At 36.4% G+C, this 17,085-nt stretch overlaps 2 protein-coding genes across 2 annotated transcripts; both read left to right on the top strand.

Moving 5' to 3' along the window:
* On the top strand, positions 1 to 4,283 carry LOC145890250 (uncharacterized). The gene is made up of 10 exons (XM_082981269.1): positions 1 to 93; positions 136 to 210; positions 508 to 649; positions 2,551 to 2,721; positions 2,775 to 3,056; positions 3,126 to 3,234; positions 3,396 to 3,574; positions 3,820 to 3,931; positions 4,009 to 4,182; positions 4,272 to 4,283. Exons 1-9 carry the CDS (start codon positions 1 to 3, stop codon positions 4,052 to 4,054), a joined length of 1,209 nt encoding a protein of 402 aa, XP_082837395.1. The 3' UTR covers positions 4,055 to 4,182; positions 4,272 to 4,283.
* Positions 4,284 to 7,474: 3,191 nt separating this feature from the next.
* Positions 7,475 to 10,034, top strand: LOC145890249 (receptor-type tyrosine-protein phosphatase alpha-like). Its single transcript, XM_082981268.1, has 13 exons — positions 7,475 to 7,527; positions 7,584 to 7,718; positions 7,781 to 7,927; positions 7,986 to 8,146; positions 8,242 to 8,377; positions 8,443 to 8,546; positions 8,617 to 8,708; positions 8,770 to 8,819; positions 8,892 to 9,020; positions 9,073 to 9,198; positions 9,252 to 9,391; positions 9,470 to 9,605; positions 9,665 to 10,034. Exons 2-13 carry the CDS (start codon positions 7,656 to 7,658, stop codon positions 9,722 to 9,724), a joined length of 1,344 nt encoding a protein of 447 aa, XP_082837394.1. The 5' UTR covers positions 7,475 to 7,527; positions 7,584 to 7,655; the 3' UTR covers positions 9,725 to 10,034.
* Positions 10,035 to 17,085: the final 7,051 nt, after the last annotated feature.

Raw genomic sequence — 17,085 nt, 5'->3', positions numbered from 1 at the left:
ATGTCCGTAGACGATTACAACAGAGTGGTTATTCGTGGATTCGAGGACGAAAACGACTACATTAACGCATCATATGTGGAGGTTCCTAACCGGGTTGAATGCAGTGGAAAATAAACTGTTGACGTTTTTAATTAGGGTTTTAAACAACCGAACAATTGGATTGCAACCCAAGACCCCATCGACACAACTGTGAATGATTTCTGGACAATGGTTTGACAACAAAAAGTCAGAGTAATTGAAATTCTCCAGACCAAAATAAAAAAGTGAGTGTTTAAATCAATTTTGCTCCGTATTTTCCAGTGCTTTACATTGTTTAGTCAAGGTGCACTCTTTAATGCCCCCAGAATTTGCCCCCTTTAAATTGTACGGCTGTGCTAACGTGAAACTGCTTAAAGTCCTGAACAAACATGGTTTCATTATCAGGAAAATAGCAATCGAAGATATAATCGATATACTTGCCTTAAATTGAATCTTATCGTTGTTTTTTTTATATCGCTTTGAATCCAGGAACAGCGAGTTGTGACTCACTACCAATTTATTGCTTGGCCTGGTTGTGGAGTTCCACAAATAACAACTGACCTTCTCACATTCACAAACCAAGGCCGTTTGTTACCTGAGAGAGCAAAGAATGGAAATGGTGCAAACTGCGGTAAATGTGTTTTATTTTCCCCGAGTTATTTTCCTTATGTTAACTTCATTTGTTACATTTGTCTTAGAGCAATACATATCCTTGCACCACTCCATTGCACAAAGTGTTGAATGTTGCAAAACCCGAACAAATGTTTCTGGACCGAATAAAAACGTTCAGCAACTTATATGGTTTGTGACCTGCAAACAAAAAACTGTTTTGCATAAAATGTAAATCATGCATTCACAGTTCCTCTTCTTAAAGTGACGTCATCAACGAGATATATTTACGTTTGCCATTGTATCCCTTAAAGACATAAAATCTAATTGTTGTGCCTCTATACACAGTGACTAACAGCTGATATCACGGTTGATAATAATGGAAAGGTTTAGTAGCTGATGCAGATTGGGGCTTGTATAGGCGGCCGCTGAAGTCCACAAAGCGGCTTTGGGAGGACGATTTAAGTATGAGGTCTTTGTGAGATTGTAACGTAATATTGCATACGTAAGTTTATGTGCAATGTTGCTTGAGTCGCGTTGTACCATCACTAAATCATGTTAATTTATTCTAACATGGGTTTAAGAAGGTAATCTTTCGCATACAAACTTTACAGAGTAGTAGTGTTAACTTGTATAGAGTGTCCGAAAAATTTCAAACTGCTATGATTCCAAGTTTGAGTACCATTCCTACTACATCTGTGAATGTTTAAACCAAACTAGCTATGCTTTGAAAGCACTTATTTTAGATATGCGATAACGTTATCTATACTCAAATATGTCTGCCGACATAGTTTTGATGTCAAGTATTAATTTTGAGCCAGCGATCAGTCATATGTCTCGTTTTCGACCAATGTTGAATTGAACACGAAGGCCACTGTCAACCGAACAAACCATCTACGAAACGACCATTCCCACGGCAAAAATGCAAACTGAACAAAGGCATATTTGCATTACCGTTTGTAATTACCTTTTTCAAAAGCTGTGGCCAGTGAGTCTTTGTGTTACTTTACGGAGTTGTGTTTATTTGTATCATTACCTCGGGTAACTTTGGCAGTGAAGGATTACTTTCTCTGCATGAAAACATGTCCCTTTACTACACAATGTTTTCACAGTTTTGTTTCAAAATCAAGAGTATTTTGTTATTTATGCAGTTCTAACGTTTCATGATTTTTTTAACCTAAGATGTCTTAGAATTTAGCGATCAAGTAAAAATGACAAGAGCATTGAACACTTGTGTAATGATCTGGATATGTGTTTTGTTGATATCTCAAGAGTTTGACTGTAAGTGTTTTATTCAACTTTTTTGATTCAAGAAATGTACACGTTCATTGTGAGCAAGGCGGTTATCGTCCCATTGTAGATTCCTCATCGAAATCATGCAAAGGTCGTTATTTTTTCCTGTCCAATGACAAACGAACTTGGGAAGATGCGAAGGGACGATGTATTGAGCTTGGTGGAAACCTCGCTAGTATTCCTGATTCCGAAACACAAAACACACTTGTTCGTCTTGTAAACAAGAAAAAATTAACACGTAGGCCCAATTGTACTACTTCAAAACTCTTTTCATACAGAGCGTTTAACAACAGAAACTGTTTTTTCTTGTTTTTGTGTAGATTGGTACCTGGGTGGCAGAAGAGAGCGAAACAAGTTTTTATGGCCAAACGGAGTTGTTTTCTGTCGGTTGAGAAAAACAGGTTTTATAAATTATTTCCCAAGTAAATTTATTGCTAAATATCCCTTAATTTTAGTAGAAAAAATTGGCTTTTCAATAAAATAAACAATATGCAAACTTGCTTAATTTACGTTGCCAATTCTAGTACGGCTTAACCGATAGTTTAACACCTAGCCCTAATAGTACCAATTGTCGGTCACTGTAAATGTGTGATGTCGTTAGATGGTTTCATTCGTTTCTTACGGTTTAAGATACTGGTTGGCTATCGCCAAAATATTCATGCACCGCCATAGGATATACAGCATGGTTAAATGATCCACAACCCGGAACTGGTAAATGTGTTCAACTTGAGAAATATTTCAAGTGGGTATGGATTGCTCGCGATTGCAAGAAGAAAATCAACTATATTTGTGAATTTAAAGGTGAGTTTAATCACATTTTATTATTTAAACGCCTGACTTGATGCTGTTTGCAGATCAACCACGAAAAATCGTATTTTCTCAAACAAGTTACTCTGCAATTGTCGGTGAAATAATCAACATTAAGGGAAAAATTACCGGACCTTATATAGAAGCGCTGAATATCAGAGCAATTTACAACCTAAACCAATCGGAAACTTTATTAACCAACTATGCGGGTGTGGACTTTAGTTATGATATCCAACATGTTAGCCCTTCTCATTTTGGTAACATTACAATTAAAGCCATTGGAGTCGAATCAAAATGCAAATTTTCCAAGAGCACCCTTTTAAATGAAGGTAACAATAACAAGTTTCAATAATAAAATTCGGGTTCCAAAACTGTAACATTCATTTACATTTACGCAGTAAAAATTAAGATTGAAAGAAACAGAATAGTTGTGAAAAACTATGGAAATCAAGAATCTGTGAGTTGCTCTTTATCAGAAAACCATCCCATCCCAATAACATGGATAAGGTATAAAATGTTTGTTGATACCTGTGATTACAACTTTGGAAATAAGTTTTTTACACCGCACTGCCATATAAATCACGTTTTCTTCTGCACGCCACTACTTTTCAGTTACGTTTGTCACCGTTGTGTTTACATCCTATTTCTATGTAGCGTTTATTGCGCAGAAACGACGCCACGGTCACCAACAATAGTGGTTCCAACATTTATCAATCTGTCAACTCCTCCCACAGTTCATCCACTCTTCACATAACTGTGACTGATGTGAGTGAATCGGAAAATTACACTTGCATTGGAACAAATGGTATCGGATCTAAAATGGAAAGGAAAACTTTGCAAGTGTTCGGTAAGTCAACATTTTTGTTTCAAAATTCTTTAAAAATGTTTGGTAAGTCGCATACAGAGGTGTAGATAACCATGCATGTGGCAGACAAAGCAAACTAGTGAACAACAAAAATCAATATTACGACGACCCTTTTGTCAGCTTCTGCAGTGATTTTTTTCAGTGTTATGACATGTTCCAAGGGGGACGAACGCCTCTTCTTGGTTTCGCCACTTCCTTAAACAGCAAAATTCATTTATTTTTTGTAGTTGCTCCAAATATATCTTTGAGCCACACAACAATTGTTGCTGAATACGGCCAACAAATTCACGTTGGTTGTGTTACGTTCGGATTTCCCAAACCAACTGTATCGTGGACGAGGTTCGTGCACTGTTTTAATTGCTCGAATAATTCCCACTTATTTGATAAACTTTTTGAAAATGAGCAACTTTGTGCAGAAACGGAAAAATTATTGTAGCATCACCGATTTTCCAAAAATACTGAAAACAATGGGAAATACAAGAGTCAAGTTGGCTTGTTGCTGAGTGGAGGTGACGTCATGGAATCTGGAATATATAAATGCAAAGCAAAAAATATTTATGGAGAAGCCATGGAAAAGTTAACCTACTATGGTAAGATTAACTTATGTATTTAAAATATACAGTTCCGGAAATAGCCATATGAGTAAAACACAATTACAGTAAATATCACCTTGTTTTAGTTAAAGTAAACATCACATTATCCCGAAGAAATTTGGTTACGGAACAATGGCAGAATGTTACGGTTGATTGCACTTCGTATGGAAATCCAAGGCCGGAAGTTAACTGGTACAGGTACGATTTTGCATCACGCTTGTTAAAAACATTCAACCTTTTTAAAAGGAAAATCGTTGGTAAAATGCAAAAGTTGACAGAAGGGTTTCTGCATAATTCTTGCCCTAATTTCTGTAAAGCTGAGGTATAATCTCGCTCTTTATTGCTTTTTAGGAAAGAAAATTTGATAACAAACTTTTCATATTCGGTTTCCCAGCAAAAATTATCACAAGGTCGATTCCACTTAACAAAACGCCTTCACTTAACAAAAGTTGACGCAGCTTATGGTGGAGTTTACGAATGTCGGGCAGAAAACCACAAGGACACAAAACTGCTGTCTCAAACCAGAAAAGAAGTCACTCTGAAAGGTAGTATTGAACATGAACTGTTTAAGTCCCAGCTAAACTGTTAGATGTGTTTAGTTCGTCCAAATATAACACTTTTTGCGCCAGAAATTATTGCGGAAAAGTTTCCTCGGCAATATGTTGATTGTGTCTCTTATGGGTTTCCAAAGCCTAACGTTACATGGAAAAGGTAAACACATGATTTAGCATCAATTCAACACATCAGTAAATTTGGTTTTAAATTTTAGACATAAATCTGTCATCGGAGCTACAACTTCTAATATCTACACGAGTTTTGAAAACAACACAAAGTTTTCGCAAACAACTCGATTAAATTTTATCATTGATAATGTTGCGGATTCAGGAACTTACATTTGTCAGACAACAAGCAATCATATTGACAAGGAGGAAAAGGCGTTTATAATTAAAGGTATCCTACTGCAATGATTTGCTTTTGTTGCTGTCATTTAACCAATTTGGTTTTGCCTCATCTACAGTACCAGCAAATATATCGATAACTCAAACTAGCAAAGTTGTTAGAATTCCAGAAACGTTTACAATTGGTTGTGAATCTTATGGTTTTCCATTGCCGACAACATATTGGATTCGGTAAAGCGATTGACAAAATGAAAAATTTGTTTTGTTCTACTCCGTATATTCATGAAATCAACAATACGCTGTGTCCATAGAAATGACCATGTGGAAAACTGTACTACCAACATATCCTCTGTTTGCCAAAAACGTACAACCGTCGGTGAATTCAAATCCATATCCTGGTTGAACTTCAATATTACCAACATAGAAGATGCTGGAAGTTATCACTGCAAAGCCTCTAATAATCTTGGTTTAAAAATGACCTCAGAAACATTTACTCTTCTTGGTAAGTGTTTTAATTCTTCAGTTTTTAGTTTTTCGTTTTTGGGGGAAAACGAAAACTTGTACTTTTAGTAAAGGCCAACATTTCCTTGTCATCAAGTCACGTCAAAATAGGAGAGGGGGAATCTGCAAACGTAACTTGTACTTCATTCGGATATTACACGAGAATAGTATACTGGACACGGTGAGGGATACAGTTTCGCATTTTCGCGGAAAGCATGTTATGTAAAATAAAATTTTCCTTTTAGTTTTTCCAAAAATGTATCGACCAACTCGTCAAATCGAATAAACTTTAAAACGAGAGTCAGCAAATTTAAGACGGAAAGTACAATTAATATTCAAAGTTCCAAAGTCAACGATTCTGGTACTTTTGTTTGCCACGCAACATCTAGTTACGAAAGTTTCAACTTTTCCGTAGCGTCCCTACAACAGACCCAAGGTATGAAGGAATTATGTTGGTGTTTGGCAGAAGATGCTCCACTCTTTACTTTTTCATAGTTTTCCAGCTTCAATGTTATTTAGAGAGCTGCAGACAGAGTGTGCGCACGCACTGTTTCGACCTGTAAGGTCTCATCAGTGCAGCTGTTGACAGTGGCACTGTGCTAGATTTTGCACTAGCGGGCCAACTGATTTCTACTTTGTGGTACCTTTCGGTGAACGTCGATCTGTTGGGTACCCTATACTGAGTACCAAACAACAGAGACGAACCACTGCGGAGCGCACTATGGCCAAACGGATCTGCTTGGCAACCCATAGCGCTAAGGCAAACCACCAATGCCATATATGTGAAAAAAGCCATAATATTGGAGAGACACGCGTGTACACACCTTGTCTGCAGCTCTCCAATATTATGGCTTTTTTTTACACAAACGTTATTTAGAATAAACAAAACCAACAATTGATCTGCATAGCGCTGCTATCAGCCCCGTTATTTAATATTTTTTGCATATTTTTGGTATAGTGCTAGTTGTATTCAATGATTTACTCGACTCCATTTCTTCTATAAGTTGTATATTCGTTATTTTTTCAAGGTTCATCTACGTTACCATGGTTGCTACCAGCTACTATCGGATTGTCATTTCTACTTATTTTGGTCATATTTGCTGTGCTGGTGTTGGTGAAGTTTAGGTAAATGATCATTGTAGTTACGCCATATACCGCAAGCAAAGCTATTACTGAGTTAAATCGTATTCAGATATTTTTGGGTTCGTCCACACAACAGAAAGAAACCCGAAATAAACCTTGAAACGGTCAACCCAGGTAAATAGCTGGCATTTAACAAAAAATAATTTAAAAAAAATATATAGCCTATATATTAATGCGTTTTGTCGAATTGTCAAGTAGGACTGGTAACAAAAAATGTTTGTAAAAATTCGACCACTGGTAGAATGTAAAATGATATAAAAACAATCTTCAGATTCCTCAGATTCTCCAGTTGAAACAAAAGATCGTCCAGACTCAACTTTGACGAGAATTTTTAAGTTTTATTTATGTGATTTTTATGTGGACAGCACCAAGCACGGGCATGAAGCATTGAAAGCTCAACATGAGGTGCGTTGTAAAGTTAACGTTTCGTCGAAAGTTTTCCTGCATAATATACTTAGGACCAGGCGATATGCAAATACACGGTATACGCAGCGGGCGCCATATTTATACTTTTAAATACAGATTTAGAAACAGCTTCTGTGGAACATTTACATTTCGTGTGGTTTGTTTTGACAGAAAATAAGAAGACAATCAAGAAGTCTTCTCAGTGTTGAAACTGCTGAAAAAAACCCAAGTCGAAATCGTTACAAGAATATTTTACCATGTATGACTTGTATGTTCAATTGTTTTATAAACATGTGATTTTAAATAACATGTTCGTATAGATGAAAACAACAGAGTGATTCTTCGCGGATTAAAAGGCAACGAAAATGATTACATAAATGCATCATATGTTGAGGTTTGTTACTGCAGCAATGGTTCCCGAAAATTAGCCCTGTTTGAAATATTTCTCAGGGTTTTAAACAACCAAACAAGTGGATTGCAACCCAAGGCCCCATCGATACAACTGTGAATGATTTCTGGACGATGGTTTGGGAACAAAAAGTTAGAGTAATTGTAATGCTTGCCAACGTATCTGAGAAGGGAAAGGTATTGCATTTAAACTTGATGATTATTTTCCAAACCGTTATCATGTCAAAATAAATTTAAAGTCAAAGTGTGCCGTCTACTGGCCTGAACGCATCGGTCACTCACAAAACCACAAACAAGTGCAAGTCCACTTAACTGACGTCATCGTTGAAGGGAGTTACGTCATCAGAAAGATGAATATCGAAGAAGAGAATATCGCATATGTATCGGTATTTCATATATTGGGTTAATGCTAAATTTACACAATACATGTTTCTTCAGTTGCAGGAACAACGCACTGTGACGCAATATCACTTCACTGCTTGGCCCGACCACGGAGTTCCACAAACTACCACTGGTTTGCTCAGATTTCTGGAAAAAGTTTTTATAAATATGGAGCAATGGAAGACGTCATTAAATATAGATATTCCCACTATTGTTCACTGCAGGTTCGATTAATTTTGTACCACGATATGCAAATCACTGGTGTATTTCCCACGTAGACTATGATGTGCATTTATTGACTCAAATGTTGATGTTTTAGTGCCGGTGTCGGGCGAACAGGAACTTTCATTGCTTTTGATTATTTAATGAAGGAGTTAAACCAAACTGGTTCAGTTGACGTTTTCAAGGCAGTTTGTTGTTTGAGAGAGCAAAGAATGGAAATGGTGCAAACTTCTGTGAGTTTTAACAAGAGAGTACGTTTTAAGAAACAATTTATAAAAATCTTGCTTTTCTGCTACAGGAGCAGTATGTATTGCTTCACAGACTTCTTTACGAGTCTTTAAACTTTATGGAAACGAATTTGGATGTCAAACAGTTTAACCAAAGATTAGAACAACAAAAAAGGCAAGAAACGTGCATTACTGAAAAGTTTTTGATGTACTTAAATTTTACATACGTTTATTTTTTGATTTAGGCTGCCGTATTCCAACAGCATAATAAAGGAATTTAAAGATTTAACTGAGGTCGTTAATGTCCCACAAATAAACTGCGTAGAGAGGACGGGCGGTAAATCTAATTATGACTCATAACGGTTCAAGCACTACTAACCATACTTTGTTATGATTAGATTATTCGTCCGAACAAAAAACAAAGCAAATTGAATGCTACGAATTGGAGGTGAAGTTTTCTTTAAAAAACAATAATGTTCCAATAGTTTTTACATATCTGCTGATTCTGTGATTTTTTCAGTCGTTTCATGGCACGAATCATCTGACAATTGGAAAAGAACCAGAATCTGATGAAGTGGAACACTTTTTTAGATTTTTGTTTCAGAAGAGCTTCGGAATCGTTTTGTTTCTTGGGAAGTCGGAAGTTTTCGTAAGACGCAACATTTCTTTGCTTAAACTACTTTCTCAATTCATGTGCTTAGGAGAATATTTTCTCGCAATTGAACACGAATTTGATTTTGGGTGATCTTTGTGTGGAATGTGTTGAACAAACCAATCGTGGAAGTGCAATAGTAACGGATCTGTTGATTAAGGATCGAAACGCACAAGTAAGGGTTGCAATTCTGCAATCTAATTTTCAATGAAAAACGGATGTTTGTAGAAAAATACAACATGGATTGAATTCGACTTTTTTTCTGAAAATGAGAAACCAGAACACGGCAAAGACTTCATAAATTTCATCTCGTTTTTCAAGGCTGATATTGCCAAGGCAGATAAAAATAGCATGTTATTGATATCCAGGTAAGAATATTAATGTTTTGCAGGCCACAAGAGTTTCCTTTTGTTAAGTTTTCTAACTTTCATTTAATTATTTTCCAGTGGGGGATTTTCAAAATCCGTGATGTTCTGTGTTGTCTGGAATCTCATCTCTCGTTTCGATGTCGAGAAAGTAGTAGATGTGTTCAAAACGGTCAAAGATATCAGAGATTCTATGTGTGATCTGCATCTCTCATTGGTAGGAATTAAAACTTTATTTTTTGTAACCCTGCAGTAATTTTGTTGCAACATTTAAAGGAAGAATACAAGGCTTGCTATTCTCTGATCAAGTTGTACATTGACCACGAAGAAAAGTGACTGGAACGTTATCACGTTGTTGTTTGGTGGAAAACCTGTTTTGTTCATTTATTAGCTTGTCGTATGGGATACTGATACAGCAAACTAATGTGTGTAGTGAGTTTATTCGGAGTTTGAGTATCGATGGAATGTCCGAACACTTTCTTTACATCCTAATAAGACATTTTATTGTGCATAAATTTACATGGTAGTCCCATTCGGCCACAATGACTGGTAGATAACATAGAGTCGAGCAATGTCGAGCAATGCGCTGGGGACAAATTGATCACCAGAGCGCTCTGTGTTTACTTAGCAGTGCATCGTTTTTGTTCACGTCAACCGATGTAAAAGTTACGCTTTTCCATAATATTTGAACCACATACGTTAGTTTAAACGAAGTTGATGTAAATAAATTTATTGCAGTATAGTAGAGATCATTTTATACTACCCACAAAATTAGCATTGAAAGTTTGAAACACAAATGTGAAGAATATGCTCGATTAAATTTGATTAATATCAATACAAACGCAGCACAACAAACGTTGATTCCAAGTAACATATGTTTATTACGACAAACAAACCCACAATACAAAAATCATACCAAGGCAACATTCCCGTGCGCTGAATGCAGAGCAAAGTTTTGTAAATATATTTCCAACGAGTTTATCTTTTGTATGGCACATTCTGTGTTGGTCGGGATTACAAAACTTAAATCATAGAAGGTTTTTTCAACCAATTACACCAACGACAGCTAGCTGATTTAAGATTTTAGGTGATTTATTAGATGAGGTAAATAATCAGATGGGATGTTTGAAATCTTTCCACATAGCAAAAGTAAAAGCACAACCTAAATCTTCATGTTGACTTCAGCGCTCTTATCGCTGTTAACCTTCAGGCGCCGTTTTTTGTGCAGCCACAACCTTCCAAGCACAATTGTTGTCATAAACAGAGCAGACATAAACAGGATTGGGTAGGGGTTGGACTTCTGTTACTGGACGATGAAATAAACGTCGGGCATGACCTCGTTCAGGTGCAAAACTGTGTGCAAAGTAGGTGTTTTTGATACTTCTATGCGCCATGGCATGTATATGTTGGTAAACTGCAATCACATTATATTATAAATTGCTGACATTTTCTCCTGTATTAATTTCATTTATCAGTTTTTACGTGTACTGTGTGCACACCCATTTTAATTAGTTTCATGCAAAAGAATTATTGTTGCAATAGGTGAATGATAGCGTCAATATGCAAGCATTGTAATAAATGCAAACGTTCGTTAAGGCATGATCGCCCACAACTAAACAGTGTATTCATCGATCATACAGTCTAAAGGTCGATATGCTGATCCGTGCTGAAGAAAGTTGTAAGACAATGACCAATCTGCATTATCAGATACTTTTGGTCATATACAATGGTTTAATGTAGGCTCGAATCTAAATAGGGGCTTTACAGTGACGAATTACTTCCTTTGTAGTTCTATGAGCAAATGTACATTAGAAACTTACAGCCTTCCTATAACACTAGTTTAAGTTTTCTCATAAAACCATCGGCGGAGACAATTTTGAGCGAGTGTAATTAATTCTGGAACCTTTTAAAACCAAGATTTCTCTGATAGCAATTACAAGATAAAAGCCGAGACATGAACATCGCATGTGTGATTTTAAACATATTTGTTTTTGTGTTTGTTGGCAAGCCAATATCTAACTTCTTTATTCAAAACATCCATGCAATCAGGGCGCCAACTATGGCTGCGTTTAGATATACAGTAAAGCGATTGACAAAATGAAAACTTTGTTTCGTTCTACTCCGTATGTTCATGAAATCAACAATTAGCTTTGTCCATAGAAATGACCACGTGGAAAACTGTATTACTAACACCTCCTCTGTTTACCAAAAACGTACAACCGTTAGCGAATTCAAATCCATATCCTGATCCTGGTTGAACTTCAATATTACCAACATAGAAGATGCTGGAAGTTATCACTGCAAATAGCCTCTAATATTCTTGGTTTGAAAATGGCCTCAGAAACCATTACTCTTCTCGGTGAGTTTTTAACTTCTTCAGTTTTTAGTTTTCGGGGAATATGAAAACTTGTGCTTTTAGTCAAGCCCAACATTTTCGTGTCATCAAGTCACGTCATAATTGCAGAGGGCGAATCTGCAAACGTAACTTTCACTTCGGATATTACACCCGAATAATGTACTGATGGACACGGTGAGGGATACAGTTTGGCATTTTCGCGCAAAGCATGTTATGTAAAATAAAATTTTCCATTTTGGTACTTGGAAAGTTTTAACTTTTACGTAACGTCCCTACAACAGATCCAAGGTATGACGGAATTATGTTGCTGTTTGGCAGAAGATGCTCAACCCTTTTTTATTGGTATTTCAGCTTCTTTCGTATTAACAAAATTTTGTAAGGTTAATTAGTTAAAACAAATATAGTTTTTCCTTATTTGATACGCATAGCGATGCTATTGGGTCCTTAATTTAATTAGATAATTACATGTTTTCTAGTTTTTGGTAATGCTAATTGTATTCAACATACCATTTGACTCCATTTCTTATTGATGTAATAGTTATTTTTCTGGGTTCATCTATACGTCACCATGGTTGCTATCAGCTACTATCGGATTGTCTGTTTTATTCAGTCCTGGTGTTGGTGAAGTTTAGGTAAATGACCTTGTAGTTACCCCATCTACTGCAAGCCATGTTATTACCAAGTTAAATCGTATTGAAATATTTTAGGGTTCGTGCGCACAATAGAAAGAAACCTCGAAACGGTCAACCCGGGAAAATAGCAGGTATTTAACAAAATCTAATTTTAAATAATATATTAAGTTTGCTTGAATATTGTCGTCTGTCATATTTGTTTAAGGTTATAAGATTTTTTGCAATTTTACTTTAAACCATTAACAATTACGAATCGTTTAGTCATGCATGCAGATTTCCTGAATGAACAAGTTAATAAAGTGTTCTTCTAATGTATGGTGATTTATTTCCCAAGTAATCATATCGGTAAAATTGGAAACTTCAGGACATTATCTATTTGGTGGAGAAGCACAAACCGTAATTGCCCTTTTGACGTAACAGAGGCGCTTGTTTATGAATTCAAATTTCTTTGCCTGGTCACTGTTCTATCTTAGAGTTTCTGCGTAGATGTGATTGTTTGACTTTTCATTTCAAATTACAATTGGCATTACCTGCGCTTAAACACAACCACTAAAGACAAAATACAACAGCAGCACTAGGGTAAAAAATCAATTCGTTTGAATAATTTTCGCACGAAAAGGCATCCATACAAAATCTTGTGATTCAAAGTCTTCAGTTGAAAATATCGGTTTACGTCAACATTTGCGAATTTAATTTCAAAATGATGCGAATAGGTTATTTTCAGGAAAGTAACTTTCACTGACATATTGTCATTCATGTTTATAAGAGTCCTGTCAAACCGAATTAATATCGAGGGTCGATTTCATTTCTATCAGTCGTGACAAACACATTACATCCCCCTAAAAAGCTGCCGAATTAAAACGAAATTTAACAGATTATGTTCTGTTGGTTTGCAATATTAATCAGGTGACAAACGTTTGGGTTGAAACAAATTCCTGTGCTACAGAATGGCGTCTGCCTTTATAGAGGTAAAGCAATAGTAACTTTAAGGAAACCAGCTTGAGGGCGCACTTACGTTAAGCAGAACACGCCAGATTCTGTAACGACACCTCCAGATTTATTTCAAAATGCTAATGAACCGTTTCAGATGGTATACGAGCGTCCTTCGGATCGTATACGAAATTACATGAATAATGAGGTATGTTAGTAAAAACTTATTTGGTCAAGTACAAGTTTACAAAGTTGCTATAAAAAAGTTTATCAGCAATTACTGCACTACAACATTAGTGAGACAAATTCCTGAATATTAAGGAACTTTTAATCTTTTAACCTTTATACTGATAAAGTATTGCAGTATGAATTTGTAAATAACAAATTGCACGCAACCACAGTTTTCTTCGCCGGCGCCAAAGCGAAATAACCTAAACTCCGTATTAAGCGAAGATGGTGAAAATGGTACGGCACGCTACCATACTCACCAAATTTTGGCAACAAAGCAACGAAATGCCGGTTTTAGCTTTTGAGTTTTATACATGTTCAAAATCGAAACCAAATCTCTAGAAGAACCATTCTAAATAATGGATTTTCTGATGAATTTTCCTCTTTATGAGCGGCCTTTGTAAAAAAACTCGGATTGTGTTTCATTTATATTCTAGAAGATTGGAACCCTCAACTTATTATGGTTAGAGAAAGAAAAAAAATCCCACTTGTCGATGAAATTGTCTTCACTAAATGTGTCGTGTGAATCATTGTTTAACAGGAGTTTCCCCGAACATGATATTTCAAACTTCACGAGAACGTTAACATGGCGCCGAAGAGAAGTGATGGCACAGACCTTTCTGCCCACAAATTGGTAAAATAAGATTGTGATTTTCAATATTTTAGTAACACTTTAACATCATTTCATTTCGTTACATTACCTTATTACTGCAACCGAAAAAACAAAAAAGTGAAACAAAATTACATTTGACTACAGTACAAACTTTTTCAAGCAACTAAATCATATCCTGGGCGCCATATTGAAATACACAGCGGACCACGTACCTTGCGAGCGGCGGTTTGCCTTTGTCTGTACTGAAAGCTATCAGGGATTTTGTGGATAACCAAATAATCACAATTACACTCTTTGGCGTGTGTAACATGTAAAATCGGTGACATATGTTGAAACACGATATAAATGAAAACAAAGAAGCAATAAAACGGATAGGTCAGCCTACCATTAAATCCAAAAATGTTCGCGAATCAAGGAATTGGACTTTCGTAATATCGTAAATGATTGACGCAGGTACCACACAAGTTGCTGGCTTGATTTGCTCCGTAACGTTTTGCGGTAAACCGAACTTAATCCGCTTAAACATGTTTTCAAGGTCAACCGAATCATCCTTCAATTTATGGACAAATTCTTCAAAAAGATGAAGCATGGAAAATGCAAAACACCACATTTCACACAACCTTGTATAAGATCAATAATATTTCAAAAACACAACGAAACTCTAAATATTTGGGACGTACATACGACGAATGTGACATAAAGTAAACCACGTTTGGCGCATTCGGCACTTCTTTCCCCATCAACTGTCATTGGCCTTAGCCGGAGGCATTAAGTGATACACAGCTAGCTCTGTGTGACGTCGAGCGTTTATAATACGCTGTTCAAGTTCGTTTAGACACAATATGAAGAACACCAAAGTTTAAGCTTCAATTCAACACGTGTTAGGGGTTTATTGCGTTAAATTATAAGTTAAGCATTGTCTTGAACTTTTATAGTTTCTGTGGTAGGTTGTAGTTTATATTACGTCACAATTGTCTTTTCATCACATTGTTTTTGTCGAGAAGGTTTTTCTTCTCACTGTTTGTAAAGAAGCGATTGTTTTGTCGAGAAGTCGCATTTTATGCGGTTGTTACTTGTCACTTAATTGCGTTCCTGAGGCCAGGGGTTGATTGGATCACAGATTATAATCGGATTGCAAGTTGTGATAAGAAGCCGCTAATTTCCTGGCTCAGAGGATAAAAGCTTGTCATTTCAAGTCGCTTGCGTTAAATACGTCGAATCAACTGGGCGAGATGTAGTGTGAAGGTTTGTGCATCGTTAAAACGCAAAATGAATGTGTTTAAGTCATTGACTTTTGCAGATGTAGCCTCATAACATTTAATACAGTCATGGTAAACGTTCACTTTTTTCGCAAAAATTTTGCAATATAAATGTAGGCAAGTTATACAAAGCAGTCTTGTAGTGTTAATAGAAGGGTTGCGTTGTTTGCTTTGTTGGTTTGTGGAATGAATATTATACAATTAAGGGGATCAGATATATTTACTATTGGCCAAAACGTAGAGCCTAACATTAGCTAAAAAACATTGTTGCAATGTTTTTTGTCATTCGTCAAAGCTTATTTGTTGATATCTTGTTAAAGGTAAATCACGAGAAACAGTTTTTGCATCAAATTAAACGACCAGTAATACGGAAAACAAAGATTTAATCTTTATTGGTGTTTGATTTCCAACCGAAAATAACCACAACAAAGCAAAAATAAAATTTATTTTTTAAGTGAAACTTTTTCAAAACCGAAAATATTGTTCGATATTGCGATCTAGTTTGGCATTTCACTTTCAAAAGGAGAATGTATACAATATAGCTGATTTTGTCCAGTTAGCTTTGTGTTTTTATTGAAAATGGAATTGCAGTGTTTAACCAAACAAAAGTTGCATTGTAGCATTAATGCTGCATTCGAAGAATGATTTATCACGTTACAGAATTTCTCTATTTATCAATTTTCTAACGATATCGCGTTGCTGCGATAACACGGCGTTTGCATGATGTTTGGAAAACACTTTCTGACAGATAGGCGTGTAATTTATGTTTGTAGGTAAACAAACAACCGGCAGCTTATATAGGGAGCGATGTCGACCTCTGAGGGCAAAACTGATGCCGATACGAACACGTTGAAATCTCACTGTATATCGCGGCTCCGTATACGGATGGCCTGGATACTGTTCATGCTGGGCGTGGTTACCCTCGTGATGGGATGCATTGTTCATAACGAGAAGAATTCCATTAGCGAGGATGTGGATTCACTTCATTACACAAGCATCGCCGCAAACTGTCTGCTTGCCCTTGGGTCTTTATTCATTATAATTTCGATCATAAACACCTGTTGCTTCTGCTACGCCCGTTGCTGTTGCGCCAGTACTAATGACGTGGAATCTGCGACAAGAAGTGACACAGTTCAATCAGTTTGCGGCAGTTTGAACTTGCCGATGTATTGCGACGCCATGAAGCAGGACCTGAAATTACCTCCACCCTATTCTGACGTCATAATCGCGATGGCGCCGTGCTGTGATCCATCAATCTGATCTTGCGCCATCTTATCATCGAAAAGATCGGAATTCATATCGCGATCGAATCGATCAACGGGGATTATGACGCGATAGTACGAGACGTAGATGAGATTGGAGATAGGTGGGAAGGGCAACATCTTCAACACTTCATGTGGATTCATCGTCATTAGCAAAATGTGCGAGTCATTGTCCGCGTCAAAATATTCATTTACCTGAGGCATCGCTGCAAACAATTCAACTTCTTTCCTTTTTCTGTGCAGTATTTGAACAAATTGATGAAAAATAAATAAACAAACAAACACAATCAAAATGTTTACGCGCTTATATATAGTACAGAGTTGGCAGTTGGAGTGTTTATTTTCCGCAAATTACATGTATACTCTCTGAGAGCTGTACACCTACAGCTGCATTGGTGAGACCTAAAAGGTATAAGC

Source organism: Ascidia mentula, chromosome 2 (assembly GCF_947561715.1).
Source record: "Ascidia mentula chromosome 2, kaAscMent1.1, whole genome shotgun sequence".
Taxonomy (NCBI): domain Eukaryota; kingdom Metazoa; phylum Chordata; class Ascidiacea; order Phlebobranchia; family Ascidiidae; genus Ascidia; species Ascidia mentula.
This window is presented reverse-complemented; position numbering and strand designations above follow the sequence as displayed.

Coding starts and splice junctions, on each gene's coding strand:
- LOC145890249 (XM_082981268.1), top strand. CDS start 7,656: ATGGTTTGGGAACAAAAAGTTAGAGTAATTGTAATGCTTGCCAACGTA. Junction 8,147..8,241: donor CCCACTATTGTTCACTGCAG/GTTCGATTAATT, acceptor TTGATGTTTTAG/TGCCGGTGTCGGGCGAACAG. Junction 8,547..8,616: donor AGATTAGAACAACAAAAAAG/GCAAGAAACGTG, acceptor TTTTTGATTTAG/GCTGCCGTATTCCAACAGCA.
- LOC145890250 (XM_082981269.1), top strand. CDS start 1: ATGTCCGTAGACGATTACAACAGAGTGGTTATTCGTGGATTCGAGGAC. Junction 650..2,550: donor TGGAAATGGTGCAAACTGCG/GTAAATGTGTTT, acceptor TTACGGTTTAAG/ATACTGGTTGGCTATCGCCA. Junction 3,235..3,395: donor ATCCCAATAACATGGATAAG/GTATAAAATGTT, acceptor TTTATTGCGCAG/AAACGACGCCACGGTCACCA.